The 19,926-nt window shown below is 53.3% G+C and overlaps 7 protein-coding genes across 7 annotated transcripts; 3 read left to right on the top strand and 4 right to left on the bottom strand.

The window, feature by feature from the left end:
• Positions 1-429: 429 nt before the first annotated feature.
• W97_05007 (uncharacterized protein) lies at positions 430-1,041 on the top strand (the record flags this gene model as incomplete). The annotated part of the gene is made up of 1 exon (XM_007782895.1): positions 430-1,041. One exon carries the CDS (start codon positions 430-432, stop codon positions 1,039-1,041), a length of 612 nt encoding a protein of 203 aa, XP_007781085.1.
• Positions 1,042-1,401: 360 nt separating this feature from the next.
• Positions 1,402-2,085, bottom strand: W97_05006 (uncharacterized protein; the record flags this gene model as incomplete). Its single annotated transcript, XM_007782894.1, has 2 exons — positions 1,402-1,974; positions 2,026-2,085. The coding sequence occupies 2 exons, from the start codon at positions 2,083-2,085 to the stop codon at positions 1,402-1,404; spliced, it is 633 nt and encodes a 210-aa protein (XP_007781084.1).
• Positions 2,086-3,165: 1,080 nt separating this feature from the next.
• W97_05005 (uncharacterized protein) lies at positions 3,166-5,403 on the top strand (the record flags this gene model as incomplete). The annotated part of the gene is made up of 1 exon (XM_007782893.1): positions 3,166-5,403. One exon carries the CDS (start codon positions 3,166-3,168, stop codon positions 5,401-5,403), a length of 2,238 nt encoding a protein of 745 aa, XP_007781083.1.
• Positions 5,404-9,390: 3,987 nt separating this feature from the next.
• Positions 9,391-9,801, bottom strand: W97_05004 (uncharacterized protein; the record flags this gene model as incomplete). The annotated part of the gene is made up of 1 exon (XM_007782892.1): positions 9,391-9,801. One exon carries the CDS (start codon positions 9,799-9,801, stop codon positions 9,391-9,393), a length of 411 nt encoding a protein of 136 aa, XP_007781082.1.
• Positions 9,802-12,701: 2,900 nt separating this feature from the next.
• Positions 12,702-14,010, bottom strand: W97_05003 (uncharacterized protein; the record flags this gene model as incomplete). Its single annotated transcript, XM_007782891.1, has 2 exons — positions 12,702-12,862; positions 13,005-14,010. The coding sequence occupies 2 exons, from the start codon at positions 14,008-14,010 to the stop codon at positions 12,702-12,704; spliced, it is 1,167 nt and encodes a 388-aa protein (XP_007781081.1).
• A 1,552-nt stretch (positions 14,011-15,562) lies between these two features.
• W97_05002 (uncharacterized protein) lies at positions 15,563-16,848 on the bottom strand (the record flags this gene model as incomplete). Its single annotated transcript, XM_007782890.1, has 2 exons — positions 15,563-16,606; positions 16,657-16,848. The coding sequence occupies 2 exons, from the start codon at positions 16,846-16,848 to the stop codon at positions 15,563-15,565; spliced, it is 1,236 nt and encodes a 411-aa protein (XP_007781080.1).
• Positions 16,849-17,281: 433 nt separating this feature from the next.
• On the top strand, positions 17,282-18,903 carry W97_05001 (uncharacterized protein; the record flags this gene model as incomplete). Its single annotated transcript, XM_007782889.1, has 2 exons — positions 17,282-17,950; positions 18,001-18,903. 2 exons carry the CDS (start codon positions 17,282-17,284, stop codon positions 18,901-18,903), a joined length of 1,572 nt encoding a protein of 523 aa, XP_007781079.1.
• Between the last annotated feature and the right edge of the window lie 1,023 nt (positions 18,904-19,926).

Genomic DNA, 19,926 nt, shown 5'->3' with positions numbered 1-19,926 from the left:
GCTGCTGGATAGAGCGACGTACGGCCCAACTTCAAAGCCTATCTCCCTCGGGACCAAGCATCGAACAACAGATGCAACCATTCACAACGCGCACCTTGTTGCAATCAATATCTTGCAGATCCTAGCATTCACGTGTATGTGACAGAAGTCGCTTGTTGTTTGCTTATCGCTTTGTTAATCGCTCTATATCTAAGTTTTCTTATGCTGCATGACCGTCGCTGATTATTGCACTCCTTTCTACAATTCAGCAAACCTACCCACCTTCGTATCGACCAAGACGCATCCGCACTGACAAAAACATCGCCTCCAGTCCAGACTGATCACAGTGACTACGTATCAAGACCAGGTGTCAAGAGCTTCAGTGACCAGAGACTTCTAAGAAAAAGAGCAGCCGTCGCTTTCGGGTTCAAGAGGTGTTCACAACTAGACATGGACACGCCACCAGATCCGCCCGTATTGGTACCTAATCCGCAAGGCGACCTCAGTCAAATCGCCGACATCACCAACGCGCCTTACATCCACATCCGCGTCATCTCCTTCCCAACGGCAGCCACCAAGAAGAACGCGTTGAAACATTTCCCAGACAAGGCCGATCACGACACCTACGAAATTCTCTGGACAGCTCCAAAGCCGAAGAAACCCGCTGCCTGGCTTGCATTGTTCAACACTCGGGTCGGCTCACCCGTAGGCGATGCGGAGTGGGCCAAACGACCCTGGCACTACTGGGGTGCCGCGCTCGTGAAGTCTAGCGCTGGGCAAGGGAAACACCTCATCATCTGGGACTGCGATGCGGGCACTCCATCGGCTGATGCTAGGCGCAAGGATGTGATGCTGGTGAATCAGGTCAAGCTGATCGAACACGCTGAGAAGAACGGGAAGATCAACAGTGTCTGGTACGGAGGACAGAAGGATGAGTCGGAGCAGGATTCTCTTTCTCGCACTGTGAGCTGGATCCGGAGTATGGCGCTGCTAGGAGATTTGCCATTCGATGAAGAGGCGGATCCACGGACCACACACTGCGTCAGATTGACAAGGCGCTGAACCCAGTGCTCTAGCAGACTGTTGTGCTTTACCTCAGTGAGGAAAGTTAGGTTGAACGACAATCCAGAAAGGTGGCTGAGGCGTGTACCTATTGAAACCATTGGCCGGGGAAGATGGCAGCTGTTACAGATACAAAACAAACAAGAGTCGTAACCACAAATGTCAAAGTGTTCTAGCTGCTGGCTGCTACGCATCTTGTCAGCGTTGTGAACGTGAACTCGATTTAGAAGCCTTACCACGAATGTAGTTGTAATTCCAGCTCGATCGCCGCCTCAGCTGCATGCCGGATATATAAACACGCCGTGGGCATCGCCCATATTTCCTTGGCTTTCCACATCTGCGGTGTCGTGTCCTCAGAGATTATGGTTTATCTATAATGCGGTCCAGCTCTTTGCTTTGTTCCCGGAACTTCGCCTCGAATTTGTTGAGTGAAGGTACCGTCTCAGCGACCTGCCTTCCAAATATCTCAACCAATCTCCGCTTGGCTTCGATCTCCGTCGTGAGCGAATCTAGTGCTTGTTTCGCGCGCTCTTCTGCTGCCTCTGCTATTTCTTCGAGGACCTGGATCTTCTCCCTGTCCAACTCCTCGGAGCGTGCTTCCAAGTTTCTCATCCGGCTGTCCCAGCCAGAGCCGTCCTCCTTAACTTCCGTGTCCGCTTCTTGAGCTTCATCCGCGCCACGTGCTGCCAGCTCGCGCTGGCGTTTGCGTTTTCTATGCCCCAACTCTTTGGTGATGCGATCCAACTTTTCCAGACAAGACGGTAAGGAATGATCTTTTGGAGGATTTTCTGCCCAAGCAACACAAGCCGAAAGCATGATGTTCGTCGTGAAAGCTGCGACAGCATCATCAAGGTTGTCGACGCCACCGTGCTCGCTCATTGTGGCAGCCTTGCGTTTGCGGCCTAAAGTTGGTGCGGGTACGAGTTGAGGGCTCTGTAGGATACGGTAAGGTAACGTCAAGATGAAACCCCGAGAAAATCTCACCTGCTCCTCACGGGCATCTTCTGCCCCGGGCCCAGAGAGAGCGACTATGTCAGTGGACATAATGCTGCCTTTCGGGATAGGTGGATGGTTACAGAACAAGGGCTGCTTCATTAAAAGGGGTGGAATAAGCACAGAAATCGACCAGGGCTGCCAAGCGGCCCGAGCTGCACCGGTCCGGCACCCGCGATGGCTTCCGTCGCTGATCTACTCTATTTGAACTACGTGCGATTAACTCCAATTGATGAGACGGCACAAGAAATGACCAAATAAGGGCGCGGGAGTACGTTTCTGGCTTTCTGCCACTCAGTTCCCAACATAGCTCCCACCCGAGTCTCCTTCCCCTAACTGGCTGCGAGTGGTGAGGATGCCGATCCAGGCATCGACCACGAAGATCGTGCTGTGGGTCGAGAACAAACTGATACAGTAAACGAGAGTGCGTATCTCATAGACCTTTGGATGCTGCACGGCTGTGGTTCGCACTAGCCTGTCACAGGCAGCAAGGGTAATGTAGTCACGTGATTGTCAGTGTATCATCGTGAACACAGGCAAACAATGGATCAATCCCAAAATTTGATCAGCTTCGATACTGCCTCGTATGGCATTCAATGTGAAGCTGAAACAAGTGTCGACTTATCGAAGCATTTAGATTGCTTGCAGGCTTGGAAAGGCGGGTTGAGACTAAGATTAGGCCGTATCAGTGTCCTCGCCGCCGGCTGAATGCAGCGCCATCATAATACCATATTTTGCTAAAGACTTTTAGGCTCGGCTTATTGACTACTCTATCTCATCTCTTAACTGAACGGACTCCAAATCACGTGATTAGACCACGATTTCCAGTTCGCACTTCGTGAACCGCGATATCTTAGATCTATTAACCTATGTTGTCCGTGCCTCGACTCGCCCTGAGTTTTCACGCGCTGCATAGTCGACATAGCAGCAGAAGTGGATATGGAGTGAGTGTTTGGTGTTGGCCGTGATGGGCTGTGTTATTCGTCCCCGTTCGTGCATATGTATGCGCATGGCGCAGCGGAGCGCTGCCTCAGCCTCATCGGAATGGGGTTCCCTCACAGCCCGTCTTCATTTTTCTTCCATCTCTATCGAGATCACTGTTTTCTTCTCGTTTGCTTGCGCTTCTCCAACATGTCTAAACGACAAGCCGGGCAGCTTCCACAGGGCCTTGTTGCAGCCGACGCATCAGCAGCCAAACGCGCTCGCGTGGAAGATGTCCCATGCAAGACAAGGAAGAGAACGGCTGCCATGAGAAGCGAGCACGCGATGATTCTTAGGTCCCAGCATAGATCTCAATCGAATTCGCGCGGCCCTCCGCAGCAGAGGTATGGAGAACTCGGACGAACGGCTGCCACCGCGAACACCAACGCCAGTGGAGATGCGCACGCTCCTTCCGACCGCTGCATGACTTCGTCGACACGCGTCCCATCACACGCATCCAACCGCCGCATCCTACGATCTGCTTTGTACAAGCCGCTCGATCCAAGCCGCCGAGAGATAAGGCTGATAACGCTCGCCGGAGGAGAGTTCTCAGACGACATCCGTTGCAGCCTATCAGCAGTCTCGCTAGACAATGAGCCTGTCTACGAAGCCCTCTCATACGTGTGGGGTGACCCTGATGTCATGCTGCCAATGACCCTCCAAGGGGGTCTCCATCAAGTTACTACGAATCTAGAGGCGGCGCTTCGGCATCTGCGATATCATGATCGACCGAGAGTCCTGTGGGTCGATGCCGTATGCATCAACCAGAAAGACTTACTCGAGCGCCAGAAGCAAGTTCTCTTAATGGGCGATGTGTTCCGGACCGCCTCGGTGGTGCTATGTTGGCTTGGTGAAGAGAGCGAGGACAGTGCGTTGGCTTTCGATGCGTTTGAAACCTGGCCAAAGGACTCGGAGATTCATTGGGATCCTGACGAGACTCCCGGTATTGACCCTAGAACTTCCGGGATCGAGTACGCCAACGCCGTTTGGAGACTCTCTCGTAGACGATACTTCAAACGTCTCTGGATCGTCCAGGAAATGATTCTGGGCAAAAGCCATCAATTGATATGTGGCAACAGACAGTCCTCCACGGACGAGTTGCTTCGTATAGTCAAATGCGTCGTTGCACATAGAACCACTTGTATGTGTATGAACAGGCACCATCGTAAGGAGTTCAGCTTTGCGGCGTTAGGGGGCCTTGCCATGTCCGCTAAGGCATTGACTTTCCGACGTACGGGCGAACTGGATAAGGCTGAGATCTTGCATCTCCTAGCCACTTTTAGGGCTCATCGTTGCTCTGACCCTCGAGACCATATTTACGGTTTGTTAAGTATCGCTAGTGATACTCCTCATGTCGTGCCGGGCTATAACACTCCAGTACCTCTCGTCTATGAGCAGTTCACCGTCGATAATATCAAAACCCATCAGAACCTCGATGTACTCAGTCAAGTTCTTCCTTCCTCGACCGTCCTGTCAACACGAATTCCTACTGGCCTGCCTACCTGGGTGCCCGACTGGTCAGCCACACTAGTGCACCGCGGAATTTCAACTAACGCTTACAATCGGTTCGTGAACATCAGGGAATACAACTCTTCAGTGGGGAGTACAGCCAATGTCAGACAACCTGGTCGTGGTAGATTGGCTGTTCGTGGCGTGCCGTTAGGAACTATAGCTAGACTGGGTAGCGCTGTTGTCGAGGACATGAGCAAAAACGATGTTGTTGAGTTCATCGAGTCTGGAATGCACTTTGCAATGCTCGAAACCCTCCCGAATCGCTCCTATCCTGGTGGACTTGATTTTGCTCACAGTAGCGCCACCGGAATGAGCGACTTCCCTGCAGTATCAAATAACGCGGCGTACGACCCCCGGGTTAGCATGGCGGCCTGCGCCGCTTCCCAAACTACATATTGCGATGCGCTCTGGATGACTTTCTGCGGCTCCATCGTACCAGACTTCTTCAAATCTGCCTCCGAGTCGAACGTCATAATATCCACTAGTACAACCGAGCCCTGGTGGAACCATTCTTTCTACAACACCCGGTGGGAGTACTGGAAAATGCCTGTGGATGAGCTGCTACCCCTGGGGCTATCACGTGAGCGCGCAATGTTAGAAAGGCAAGCGTTTGTGAGCCGATTAGGGTCCACGATGTATATGAGGAGGCTGTTCATGTCAGATGCGCAGCACGAATGGCTCGGAAGCGCGCCCGTGGATGCGGAAGTTGGTGACACGATAGCTATACTGGCTGGCGGAAAGGTGCCCTATATTTTGCGGCAGAAAGAGGTGAACGGCGAAAGAGTGTTTCATTTCATAGGCGATGCATATGTTCACGGCATCATGAACGGGGAGGGCATGGCGCTGGGCGAGATGGAAGAGATAGTACTCGTTTAATCCCGGCGTCAGAAAACACTGGGGTAACCAGAAGGCATCGACTCAATTTTGAATATGACCTCGATTCTGCTATCTCCTGAGGAAGCCAAAATGACCCCTTGACTGATGCTGCATGAATTGCCACCACCGGCCGGTCGTTGGCCTCAACGTGCCACTGAATGGCACTGATAGAGCAGGCTTTGAAAGTTCTGAAATAGTACCGCTTTAGCAGTCTGATCCGTTGGCTTGCCGAGGCAGAGGACACTGTCCGAGAAGCCTTGCGCGCAGTTCCCACCGAGTTTAGTCCGCCAAAGCGGCGAAGCAGTTTGCTTCAATAGCCCGCGGTCCCAAAGAACCTCAGGCCGTGCCGCCAAGGCAATCTGGCAAGATGCTATCCGTCTCGAGAAGACGACGTTGGTACGGGACTGAAAGCTCTAGAACAGTACTGCCTTCGCAGTCCGGTCGGTTGGTCTTCCAAGACAGAGTACGCTCCTCCAAAAGCCTGTTGCGGAGTCCGAATTGTGGTTGGTTCGCCACAACAACGACGCGGTTTGGGCTGGTAGTTTACGGTCTCAGTGATACTCGGATCCTAATTGCTAAGGCGGCCTGCGTTGACGCCGATACACCAGTCCCTTCAGGCGTTTCCAAACCTGAGTACCGACCGTATGTCTGGATACAAAGATTGGTTCGCCATCTATGACGGCGGCACAGCTACCGCATCCAGTGATGGTTGCGACTCCTGGTCTATTTGTGATTTGCAGCAGGTCGTTGTCTGTTATGAGCGAGAGATCGTGAGTAGAACCTATCAGGGACCTACGCGGACCCTACGGCACCGGACCGTAGGACTTAGTGATAGTGCCAACCTGCAACGAAGTGTAAGCGTGTGGTTCTCCCGACGTTGGCTGAGGAGCATGTCTGGTGACACTTACCTTTCGATCAGTCCTGGCCAGCCAGACTGCCTTTCCCCACTGGATGTTGCCTGGTGGCTGCCGTAAGCCCGCTGTGGCGAGAACGTGTCACTGCGGATGCCGAAATCGTGCTGAGTGATCTTTCTGACTGGTGACGGACGAGCCCAAAGAGACAACGTTCGCACGGAGACAACCTTCGTACGAAGACGACAGCAGGATGTCTTTGGGCGCTGGTCCATATTGCTAAGCAGCTGGGAAACGACATCGTGTGGGATTTTGCTTGACTCAAGCTTGCTACGCGCAGTCCTGGCCGTGGGAGGCTTCGGTTACTCCCTACAGGTATTTCGCAGGAACAGACGGTGGTGTACACGTAGAACACACGTTGTGGCGCTGCGTATCAAGAACCTGTAGTTTCCGAATGTGTAAGACTTCCGGGTCTTGATTGTTGTTTGCGTCATCGTGATCACGACCGCTTATTCTCTTGCGGCTGGCAGTGTGAAGTTGTTCACACCCGCACCGTTGGCGGGAGTGGCTTTGACGTCGCGAATTGTTGCCCAGCTGCCTCAACGTCAGGGTGGTCCCAGGTACGTGGGTCGAGTTCTGTTATGACCCATAGCCGTCAGCATCATGCCTTCTTTAAAATTGTAGGCGAAGAGATTGCTCTTACTTCCAACTTGGCGAATCGTTGGTGATTCTTCGAACAAACGGGTCTGGGGGGCCGGTCCTGTACGTCTTCCGGTAAGTGGGGGTACATGTATTGGCTAGTAGTCGGACGGCCTTGTTCGCTTCCCGGCGACTTGGAGGCTGCGTAGTGTTGTCCAGAGCACTTGTATAGTTTAGCCACTTCTCCGTGTTGCTAATTACGGTTGTCCGTGAATGTATCGTTAAGCCCTGAGCCCAGCGGAGAGAAGAAAAGAAGGTTGAAGTAATACTGATGCAATGAGAATTTCGGGCTTGGGGATTAAGGCTTCAAGGGATTTGCATAGGAAATTGACGTTTTCTCGTTTCAAGGTGCAGGCGTACGGGTACCGCTGTCCTTTAGAGAAGGTTAACGGTAGTGTATGCTAAAGCCACTCCTTGAGAAGGAATCAGCCACTAGCGTTCAAGACCCAGCAAGAGAGTGATCCCTCCCGTTGAGAGGAATACCAACAGCAGCTTAAGCAGACGCGTGATCATCTACGAGATTAACGGGAGCCTTCAGTAATTGAAGCCGTTTTAACGTCCACGGCAGTCTGGTCTGCTCGTAGTTGGGCCGTTGCACGCCCAAGAAGACCTGTGAATTGTCTTTTGCGCAGCAGTGTCAGTATCAGATGTCGAATTGGTGCAAATCATGCAAACACTCGCTTACGCGCCCACACTGGCCTAGCGCCGTTTCGCCTTTCTTCATCGCCTCGTGAGAGTCCATTGAACGTGTTTTCCTTCTTCTTTTCCAGCTCTCTGCAAGTACCCCTCTCCAGAGAAAAAAATTCATTTGCTAATGTGATGACAGTTGCCTTTTGGCTTAGATCAAGTGTAGTATCTGTTGTGAGTACCCCTGCCTTCAGATTAATACGAACAATGCTAACCTCGTTCCAGCTTTTCAGTTTAATCTCTGAAACGAGTCTACGGACTCATTTATTGATTATACTTATTTTTGCAACTCGGAAGACGGCCTCTGCGCTTGCGTACGTCGCCTTCCACCGTGTCGCTGGTATTGCACTGCCTCCAGCTGACGCGAATACCTTTTCATCGTTGTCTTCCGCCTTGTGCGGGGGAATGAGGAAGAGATCTGCCAATTGCTTGTGACGTGATGCAAGATTCAGGCACATCGCTCTGTGTCTATGACCGCCATTCCGCTTCACAGGCTTGTTTGTGGTCGTATCTAGCCAGCGAAGCGTCTGAGTCTCCACACCGATCAACGTTCATGTTACCTTTCGATCTCATTACTGGCGTTACTTACGACGCGAATGCATAGTAGTCGAGTTTGTGAGTCTGCAAGAGCCATGTCTTCCTAGTCAACAAGTCTCGTCTCAATATCGCCCATTCTGAGCGCAGTCGCTGAATTCAAACTCGCCGGCCCATAATGTTCACTCCTTCGTTGTCATCCGCCTTAAGGTCAGTAACGGCAGCTGCTATTCAACAATAACTCTCGAGCTTCATCTCCCATGGCTACATCCCGCTCACCTCGCCATGACACCACCAATCACTCCACGGAAAGTCGACCGCAAACACGATGCGAATCCACGCCACAAAACACCGAAACCAAAATGCCTCGCTCCGCGATTGTTTCTGAGGACGGTAGTCGGCTGTCGCAGCTTGTGGAGCGGTGTTACAACATACTGATTAGCAACAGCGTCGACCCATCAGCTCAAATCTAACGAAAGGCGCACAGTGTCTCGCAAGTCGGTGCTGCGGTACACCCTCCCAAATCTCTCCGGGGCGAGCAGCAGTCACAGTAGCGAGCTTCGGATTAATTACCCAGAGTCATGCGACGTGGCTGGGCCTCCGTTTTGGATGCAGGAACAAGACATAGGGACTGTAGGCGTGATGGCCAAGTATTCGGGGTGGAGCATCGAAAGGGGTGGACAGGAGGAGGGGTGAATCACTGGAGGAGGATTTGGGCCAGCCCGTGTGGTGCCGTAGCATTTTTAAAGGTTGAATGGATGGTTACGGCACAGAAGGTTGCGGAAGCGAATGCAGGAACAGTAAGGCGTTTGCAGTCAATTATATATACTGAGTACAACTGTTACCGGTGGAACTACTCCAATGCTTCGATACGCGCCTCGCACACAGGATTTGATTACAGCGGTGACTTCAGAATTGCAGCTGCTCTTGCACCCCTATCTACAGCACAATGATCGGCCCGCTGAAATGGGTCCAGCAAAGAGTACTGCAAGATAGTCGACGTCGTCTTGTAACCAAGCTGTCTTTACAACCGGGTTGTTGCAGAATACCGTCACCAACACTACGGAAGCCGTGGCACCGAAAACCGAGCGGCGCTGTTCGAGAATGATTCTTCAATAACGGAATTTTAGGCGACCAAGGATGAGGCCTTGAAAATACTGTGAGGCTGCAACGGTAGATCGGTCCCAGCTCCATGATAAGGCGCGCCTGTCGTCGCTCACTGGTGCGTGGCTTCTTCGTACGAGGGCAGCGCCTCCGCTGTCGCCGTCGACGCTCCAGCTGTCCCGCCGTTGCTGGTACCGACACCCAGAGTGCTGCTGCCTTTCTCAGAAGGCTGCTGTCTCCTTGGCACCGGACCAGCTTCGTGCCTCCATGAGACAAGCAGCGGACGGACCGATTTAAACTTCAGCTTTTTTCCGGCACATAGCACCACAGCTCTTGTTTTAAGGTGGTATGCCTGGGATATGCTGAATGTTGTAAAGTCCGGGGGTATCTCCGTGGCTCGCGGGCCGTCGTATGAAACCATCTTGGTCCAGTTTTCCGCTGCGTTGAATGGGCCGAGCGGCCCAGAAGACGAATAGTAGACGTAGCGAAAGTGCTCGGGATCGTAGGTTGTTGCGCCTCCCATTTGGATCTTTATGTCTGCGGAGATCCTCGCACAGAAGGATTTGAGCACGACAGGCGGAGTGTCATGCGAACGCTCGAGACGCACGGAGAATGAGATGGTCTCGTCTGTTGGACAAATGACGCGAGGCTGACTGATGGTGAGTCTGAAGCGCGAAACTGGTAACGACGATGGATGAAATATGGAATAAATTCTCTCGTTGATGGTAAGTTGACGGCCTGCATTCTCGGGTAAAAGGAGGAGGCTTCTGACTTCAAGGGTGTGCATCTGGGTCCCGCTCAGCAGGCATCGCAGGCATGAACTGGAGGATCTGCTGATCGGTCCATTCCCGGCGGAAACCGCCAGTCCGTTCAACCTTTGCTTCGACTTTGTAGACAATAGAGCCGCCGTATTTGCGATTGAACGACTTCGGCAAGCTTGGAGGAAGCGGAAGTGGTGAGAAGCTTTGGTGAGACATCTCACATGGAAATGCCAGCGAGAACGGCCAGTTGTGCCGGCCGGGTTGGAGTGTGTAACCAGTCGAACGGAGAGTCTGTGATTGTGTGAAGAGTAAGACGTTGTTGTGGTATGTGTCATTGCCCCTGTTTGCCTTGGTTTTAGTCCACCCACAGAGTGTGACGGTAACGCTGACCAGCTCTTCTTTCTCCAAGTTGAGAATGACATGCCCTTCTACGGCGTTGCCAACTGTATACACTCGGTCAGGTTCGTCACAGAAGACGGTAATGCTCGTGGCTTGAACCATCTTTTGAGATTAATCTAGAGAATGTCTGTATCTCTTGTTCTCTTCGCCAAATTGATACTGTAGCACACGGCTTACCCGCAGCGTACGTGGGGCCTCTTATACTTCTCCCTTTCCGTTCTGCAATCTCATCATGAAGTGGAAGTGTGAAGCGGGATGACCTTCGTTACATTTCGTACCGTGGTCGAGTAAACTCGGACCCAACGTTTTCGGTTCACGCGAAACTATGATTAGCTCATCATCGCTTCCGTTGGAGGACACAGTTGCCTTCCCAGAATTCGGGCCTCATATTCAGGGAGGCCCAAGTAGACCTGTGTGCCTCCGTAACACTGGAGATGTACCCCGCGTGGAGCCGCGGGTAGCTAAGCCGTGTAGCCGTCTCCACCTGCATCGAAGGAAGGCCTCCCACCTGTGGAAGATTTCAACTCTTGGCGGGTCGCTTGGTATGACGGTACCGTCCTCTATGGCAGCAGGTGTAGGATGATGGAAAGCAGATTTTTCAGAGCCCGTTGTCTCCGCACCGAGTTGCTAAGTACGCCACGCTGCTTCAAGTGACGTTGTAAAACCAACGGAATCAACGGATGCGTCCGATCAAGCATCCGAAGAGAAGTCGTGTGTGTAACTCGAACAGCAATGGTCTTGATAGAACGTCGCTTTCGAAGACGTGGGCTTCAGTCTGCCGTGAGTCGATTTGGCAGGCTTGACTCTGCAGTGGCCCTAAAATAAGCGGCACTAAGCTCCGTATCTATTCACACCTGTACGACCATAGACTGTGTAATTATACCATTGAATTCATACACTTTAGCAAGGCAAAGCCTATTGGAGAAGGCATTCGGCTGCGCCGCAGAAGTGCGGAAGTAACAAAAGCTTACATTGACGCGAGAGGCTAGATCCTCCTCGACAAATCTCACAATATGGAGTGAAACCTTAGTGGGCTCTGATTCTAGTTTAATATTCTCGAAACTTGCTTGACGGTCGCTGTTCTGCCATACTCGGGGTGGCAGCCTCGGCGGTTCGGATTTGCTGCTACAGTTCTTTCGAGATTTGTCCTTGTGGCGAGCCATCACGGAATGCGTCACGAGCGAGCAGAAGCCACCGGTCACTTTACGACGCGAAGTGCAAGTGGACTCAACGAAGCTAGGTAAAGAGAATCTGGACCATGGAGCACTAGCGACTCCAGAAACGAGACGAGCATGAGTGAGAGAAGAGGGAAGCAGAAGACGTGGTATACGCGTAGCGGATGCAACATACTTCCAGGTGTTTCCCTATACCCAACACAACGCGTAAAGCCCGCAAGGAGCATGGGATACCGGCTGACCTTCATGATGGACGCAGTTTGCGCCACTGGAGGCGCCCGAGCTGAGCAGAACAAGGATGTCTAGACTGCCAGGCTCCGTTGACACTGGCGCTCAGAATCGTGCTACTGCATCTCTCGACGTAAGGTTCAGAGTTCTGCCAACAGCTTGCTGGGACCCGTATCAGCCAACGCTTGAGGTTGCAAAAGGTCGCCCACGCGGCTGTACTGTAGCCATAAAGTTCCAGAACATCAAGCCCACAATGTTGCATCTCCTGAATGATGCGTATCATCTCAGTTTCAGTGGCTGGATCAAGCGGTGTGCGAGGCTTCTGGCGTGGGCCTGGGGATGTGACGAGTCATTTCTCCCCAGCTCAAAGCATCCCGGGACCAGAAAAGACAATGAACCTAGGTACTATTCTGATTGAAGTTTCGGGTGTTGGTAAAGACACAGAAATCTCCGATTGGCAGCACTCGATGCCGCAAATCACGTGAGCTACCACACCCTTTGCTGAGCTGAGACTTGGTGGTGAGCAAGAGCAACGGGGGACGAGTCGCGTCGCAGTAGAAACAGCAGGATCGTGCCCAGTTGTGTCGTTCGTACCTTCTGAAGATACTCGGGAGCCATATGGAAGGTGCAGAGGCATTAAAAGATTCTTCAACATTCCAAGCGTAATCTATACGACTATGCAGTCTATCCCAAATTTCGGACAAAGCCTTCGTGAAATTACCAGCCGCGCAAGCCTTCCACACCGTTCATCCCATCATCTAAGTCATGCCACGAAGCCCGCTAAGCTGAAGCGCTCGAGCGGTGCCCTGGTGGAACGGATGGAGCCACCCCGGCCAGATCCATTCACTGCTTTTACCACTTCAAGAGCCGTCCGCGCCCTCTTCTGGTATCTCGGCGACCTTGTCGTGGAACAGCTTCTCCGCCTCCTGCCACACCCTGGCTTCCTTCCTGTTCCTGAGCTGCATCAAGCTCGGTAGCAGCGCGGATGAGAATGCTTCGCTTGCTTCGCGGGGAAGAAGACCTGGGACGAAAATGTCAGTCTCGTCTGTCTAATCATAGGCGACTTTAGATAGCCCTGAGACGCTTGACGCTGGCATACTTGAGCGGCTTGGCGCTGGCACGCCTGACCGCTCAAGACGGACGCAGGAAAAAGGGATACTCACTGGGCAAATGATCTATGCTGATAACGCTCAATGGCGGTCCCTGCTCCACCGGCACCGCCACCGTCGGCTTCTCAAACGTCGTCCACTCGCTGTAGATCGGCACCGGGTTGTTCTCACTATTCGGATCACAGCTGACATCACACACGACGCTCAGCCGCCTCTTCTCGCCGGCCTCGCGCAGGCTCTCCATGCTCACGAACGGCGGGATCTTGCTCATCAGGTAGATTGTGTTGATGAAGATGTCGCTCCCTATGATCTCGGCGTAGGGTCCGGACTTCGCGCTCGTTTCTTGGATGTCCCATTTCAGGATCTGGCTGTCCTCCAGCCCGGCCTTCTTGAGCATGTCCACTGCACCCCGCCCACACCGTCCCAGCGCGCCGATCACAATGGTCTGTGGTGGCGTGTGGCCTGCTTGCACCGCCTTTTCCACATCCTCGCGCACCTGGCTCACCAACTCGTCCTCGTTGGTGTAGTAACCCCTCCCCTCCGTAAAAGTCTCCACGCCCGGCATCTCATCACCAGGATGCAGCAGCTGCCAGCTCCAGTTCTTCAGCGCCAACGCCGCGCCCGCGAAGCCAGCGTGGTATCCGAACGCCGCGACCCGCCTCCCCTGCTCATCGGTCAAGAACTCTAGATCGAGCAGCGTCCCACCCCCGCGTCGCCATCGCCGCAGCCAGTCCGCCCACCCGGTCTGCCGCTTAAAAACATGCGCGAACTGGACGAAGGTGTGGGAGAGCGGGAAGCTGTCTTCGGGGAGCTCCTTCAGGCCGACGATGATGTGGTCGTGAGGGGCGTCTACCCAGGAGCCGGTGGGAACGAGTTCGCAGCCGACGTCGGCAAACTCGGAGTCGGCGAAGATGCGGGCGGGCTTGTCGGGGGTGCGCTCGACGTTGATGGCGTAGTCGCCGGTGTCGAGGAGGGCTTTGGCGGTGGTGGGAGTGAGGGCGCTGCGGTGTTCGAGGGGTTTGGTTTCTGCGCGGAGGTGGAGCACTGTTTTCGGCGCCATTGTGAGAGAGAGCTTGCAGGATGTGCAAAGTCGGGCGTTCTTTTTGCAGTGACGCGAGATCAAACACTTGGGCCGATAATAGTAACTGAACGATCCAATCTCTACAGCAATTGGGTGCCGATTGGTTGTTGAGTACGTGATCGAAGTCTGAAGCAAAAAAGTGAAGCTCGCCTGAGTCACAAGGCAGAACTCACTCACCGCCCGGGATGACGCCAATTCTCAGGTACACTTCCCAAAGAGGCAATATCAAACGCTCTTCCGTAGAACGTCGCAAACTGTTCACTTCCATTCAGGACGCGACGGCGCATGTTGGCGGCGACAAGCATGTTGGCGTTGAAACCGTGTGCAGCCATCAGCCGGATTCTGACCTCAAGGCCACCTTGGCCGGTGGCCTGTCTTAACCCCCCAAGCCGCGCTGCGATACTGTCGGTTTCAAAATGTGCGGCCGTTTGGAAACGAACTTCATCCAACCCCCCCCCCTCTAAGGCTTATCACTCCATAGAGCATACGCAATGCTTCTACCTTAGTTAAACACATTTAAGTATCTTCCTTATGGCTATACCTATCTATATTAGTCTTTATCTAGATATATCTTAAGGGATACGTGGTTGAATAAGCTTCTTACACGCTGCTACCTACATGCGTGAGTAGCGGCGTGCGGACTTTCAAAGGAAATTAAGTGTACCACAAAATCGCATACTTTAGAGACTAAGAAGAGTAGCAACACCATATAGCTAATAATCTGTTAACTATTAGATAGCTGTAGCTGTGCTACATCTTTTAAGAGTATAAAGTTATATCCTAAGCGTTGAATCGTTGTGTAAATGTTGTGCAAAGGTGGTTTTGGTCTTTGACAATCGAGGAGGGGGGGGGGGGGGTGTGGGATGAAGTCCATCCAAACGGCCGCACATTTTGAAACCGACAGTAATGCCCTACTATAGCCGCGATGATGCCTGAGTGGCCCGAAAGCTGGGCTACGGAATCAAGTGCACATGCAGAATATCTTTTTTGGCGAACTCTGAGTCTCTGTACTCCAGCTGGATGATGCAATGGGAGCTGAACGCATGCAGCGTTCTCCCAGTCCCCAGTCACAATTATTCCGTTGATATTCCCCGCCTTCGTTAAGAAAATCTTCTATTTAAGTTCGCATGGACCCTCTAAGCATACACAGTGACCGGCGTGCTTGGCCAAGTGCGCGACGCACCACAGACGACCCAGGACTTACTGGGCGAGGTCAAGACGTGCGCATCGTCTTCTCGGCATTGCAGCGCTTTCCAGATAGAAGGCCGCTCGTCGTCTAACCGTGCCACGGTCGTCCAGCTTGACGATGTGGCTGTTTTGCTCAGCAGACGGTGCTCGAGTGGTTGGCGGCATATTGTGTGGGCGATGGCATCAATCCCCAGTGGAGAGCCTGGTGGGCAGACTTCAGCGGCAGAAGTGGTTAGAAGATACTGATTATATAAACCGGTACTCCGAATCCGAAAGAAAAAAGCTTTAGGTAGCGAATGTTCAGCCGTCCAGTCGACTTAGTCCTGGACAGGGTTTATTCCTATTACACAGTTCTCGCGAGCTCCTTAAATGCATTTAACAGATCATCCCTTAAATCCTCCCAATTCTCCACCCCGACGCTAACCCTCTCTACCCTCTCATCAACAGTGTCATCGCTCATTCTCCTCCACTCAATCAGGCTCTCTACTCCTCCCAGGCTAGTCGCATGATGGAACAGCTTCAACTTCCCGGGTAATGCCTTTGCCAAATTCTTGTTCTTCATCCAGATTGTAAAGACAGGACCAAAGCCTCCCGGCATCTGTCTCTTGATCCATTCCATGTCCTTTGTCTGCAGAGAGGCGTGCTGTATCCGGTCCACTGTCTTTTGGACAGCCTCCGCGTCTCCTCCCGTGCCCTTGAGGCAGGAATCTAGCCACCGGACTATGAGCTCGCAATTCTTGCTTTGCCGGCCTAGCCGAAGGTCGAAGGTCCTGAGACTCCGAACGCCCAGCCAGCTTTCCAGGCTTCCAGTCACGCCGCCAATATACATCCTCTCATTCCAAAGCCCGCTCAGCCAGTCCTTCTTCTCTTTCCGCACCACCAAAACTCCGCACAGCATATCGCTATGCCCGCCAAAGTATTTCGTCCCTGAATGCATGATGATATCCACGCCCTGCACGAACGGATTCTGCAAAGGCGGCGGGGCAAACGTCGAATCCACCGTCAAATATGCGCCCCTCCGTCTCGCCTTCTCTCTGAAGTATTCCAGATTGATGGCCTCCCCGGTCGGATTCAGCGGCGTCTCCACGTGTACAACATCTCCTGGTCCAAGGCCTGCCTCGTCCCACTCCTTCTCGTCCCACAGACTGACCTTCTTCAACCCGTACAGCTTCTGCAGTATCGCAACCACACCGTGACACCCATGGTATCCATCTGAGATGGCTATGACCTTCGGCCTCAGAAAAACGAGCATGGCGTGGAAGGCACCCAGGCCGCTGGAGTAGGTGATGGCGTAGCCACCAAGGAGAGCGGATAGTATAGCTTCGAAGCGTGTTGTGTTCGGCCCAGCGAGGCGAGAGTAGACGTGGACGTTTCCGATCGGGTCGAGCTGGATTTTAATCAGTATAGATCAATGCTTTGGGAGATGTGAAAACCGACCTCGTCATCCCCCACCGGATTCAGAGCCGAGTTGTTGTACCTGAACGTCGTGCTAACATGCATGGGCGGCGCAACATCTGTGAGGACGTTGACAGCATCGTCTGCGTGGATCGCCAGCGTCGCAAGCGCATATTCCTCACTCATCTTCGCTCCTTGTACCGTTGGCATCTCCCCATTGATCTTGCTCTGCATTTCCTCTACAGAATCCATTTCCCCAGAGCTTTTGAGGTGTGCAGCGTCAAATCCCAGCAAGGAATTCGGGTTGTCGAACAGTAGAACTATGAGGACATTTTCCCATGGAAGAAGTCGATGCCTCGTGTGTTTATTGCGGACAAGGGGAGTCAATTACGACGTCAGAAGCCAGACTAAACTGTGGATATGATTGGTCAAAGCGCGAGTTGTTGCATTACGCCCTATGTAATTTTAAGACCCCACATGCCCCTCTTGCCAAATGAAGCAAGTACAGCCGGCCGTTTGCCGTCCGCGGGGCTCCCCGATCGAGAAAATTCATATATATACGAGAGATTCGATTGTCTTCGCAAGGCAAGACCGTTGAACATTGGAACACCCGTGTCTATCTTCATTTTCACATCCTACGCTTGTTAACTGCTCTAGAATTTCCATCATGTATCTACGCGCTGTTCACGCTGAACTGAACATCAATGTGCTTCGCGACTTCATCAGAGAAAACCCACTTGGCATTCTCGTTACGGCTCTGCAGTCTCCGAACTTCCCCACTATACAATGCAGTCACATTCCCTGGGTACTGGACGCAATCAACGAGGACAAAGACACAGAGGTTGGAAAACTGCGCGGACACTTGGCGAGGGCAAATCCTCATTCCAAAGCCCTTGTTGAGGCGGTCAAAAGCTCGACGCACTCGAACGGCACTCTCGAGCAAGAGGTCTCCGTGCTCTTCACCGGCCCAGCCCACTCCTACGTCACGCCGAAATTCTACGTCAAGACGAAGCCAGCCACTGGGAAGGTGGTGCCCACGTGGAACTACTCCGCAGTACAAGCATATGGCCGCGCGAAGATCTTCTTCGATTCCCGTGATCCGGATACAACCTCGTTCCTCCAGAAGCAGATAAGCGACCTCACCGGACAATCCGAGGAGCGTATCATGCATCACACGGGCGGGGAGAATCCGTCGGCCTGGCAAGTCAGCGATGCACCGGCAACGTACATCGACCTGCTCAAAAAGGCCATCATCGGAATCGAGATCGACATTCACCGACTGGAGGGGAAGTTCAAAATGAGTCAGGAGATGGGCGAGGAAGATCGCGAAGGAGTTGTGAAAGGGTTTGAATCGCTCGAGACTGAGGATGGGCTGAAGATGGCAAGATTAGTGGAGGAGAGAGGGGCGATGAAGAACGCGAAAAGTGTCTGAGCAGTCCATGGCGGGAAAACATCACACCTTGCGAGAACCCACTTTTTTGGAATTTCATCCTAACGCCACGTTATATCATCGGCGTCTTGACCCACCCGGGCCATCAGCCGTCTACACTCCGACGCAACAACCAACGGACGACGAAGCCGCCCCGCCACCGTACCAGGAGACGGAGCTTGCTGGACTCGGAGACTTCTGCCTTCGGCGCCAACGCCAATGCCAAAGCGCGTCTGCGCGACTTTCTCACCCGCGTCCTCTCCCCCGACCACCGTCTCGGAACGCCCAACACACTGCCCAGTCACGAACGGCGCCACTGGATCCGGCTCGCACGCATCGAGAAGCAGCTTCGTGCGCGCGTTGAAAACAACTGGGACACTGCGTCCAGGGGAGATGTCGTACACGTCGAGCACTTCCACCACTATGTCGTCCAGCCGACTCTCGCCCTTGCGATCCCACTGATCTACACACATGACTCTGCTCCGCTTGTTTCGTCTGACAGCTGCAATGACCGGACGCGGCATATCCATGCTCCACCGCTCGACCGCTTCACCCTCCGCGACCTCGACACCCTCGCGAACCGGCTCGTCCTCGAGCGCGACCTCGTCATCGATGCCGTGGCGCAGCGCTCGCGGCGGCGGGACGACTTGATGTTTCGGAACGACGTCCTAGGTGCGAGGTGCTTTGGTCAGCTGGCTGGGCCGCACGGCCACGAGCTGTCGGTGTATGGGCGGGGGGTTTCCGATCTCGGGAGGGATGCGTGGCGCAGGGCTGGGGAGCTCCGCCCGCCGCTTTTGCAACGGGCAAAGGTGGCCTTGGTCGTCAATGTCAAGTATTTTTTCCGAGGGTGGCTGTGCTGATGCGAACGTTGGTGGTTACTCGCATGTGATCGTGTTTTGAGGGGTTTGGTGTTTTGTATAACGGATACTCTGGGGAATCGTCGATTCGGATGGTCTCTGTATAGTTGCACACAGGTCAACATCATGTCGAGGCGTCTACTAAAAGCGTGTGTTTGCGGTTCGCGATATCCTCGCGTCTCTCTGGAAAACAAATTCCATAACGGACAACTTTTATGCACATAATGGAGCTGTATGTCAATGGCGGACGCGGTGTCGTAGTTCAGGAGTCTGGCAACCTCTGTCGTTCAGGTAACTTTTTCTATGCGTGGATCTGGGTGGTTGATCTGAATCGTAGCGATTGCATCCACGCTGTAGCGGAACGCCGACTTGGATGCTGCCTGCGTATAAGTACTTCCATCAACACCAAGCACTTCACCATCCTTGCCCTGCGCCAGTTTCGGAACGCCGCCTAGTTCATCGAAGACTTCCAATCCTACCTGACTTGGGAGCGAGGCACCGAACCGACTCCCAGAGGATCCCCGGAAGGATCAGAATCACGTGGACGAGTCAACACTCCGGTTGCCTCGACCCCGACCATTCCAGCTACGCCAGCACCCCCAAGCTCCTGTCCAGGCCGTAGGGCAGGATCCACGCAATCCGCCGTCCTCCAGGAATCAGCTACTCCTGCTATCAGAGAGTCTTCCATACTCTCATACCTCACCGTGGTTGGAGCCTTCGAAGAACCCTCGGCTCCAAGAAAGGATTTTGAGCGGCAACGACGATTGCTGAACCGTGACGCCTTGCTAGCTCCGGGAGAACCTCTCCCCTCATACATCACCGGTACCTCTGCCGCGGTTCCGCGGTTGTAGCTGGAGGGTGACGTCAAGATACTGTAGAGTGCAGCAGGGCTTTTGATAGATCTTTAAGTTTGTACGCGATGGCGGCAGGCTTCGTAGGGTTGGTGCGGGAAGAAGCCCGCAGGCACTGTGGTGAAGGGTCGATTCCGACAATCACTGCACAGAAGCGGCCTCATCAATACCACAC

Source organism: Coniosporium apollinis (genome assembly GCF_000281105.1).
Source record: "Coniosporium apollinis CBS 100218 chromosome Unknown supercont1.23, whole genome shotgun sequence".
NCBI lineage: Eukaryota > Fungi > Ascomycota > Dothideomycetes > Coniosporium > Coniosporium apollinis.
Note: the sequence above shows the minus strand (reverse complement) of the source record. Positions and strands in the feature narration are given on the sequence as shown.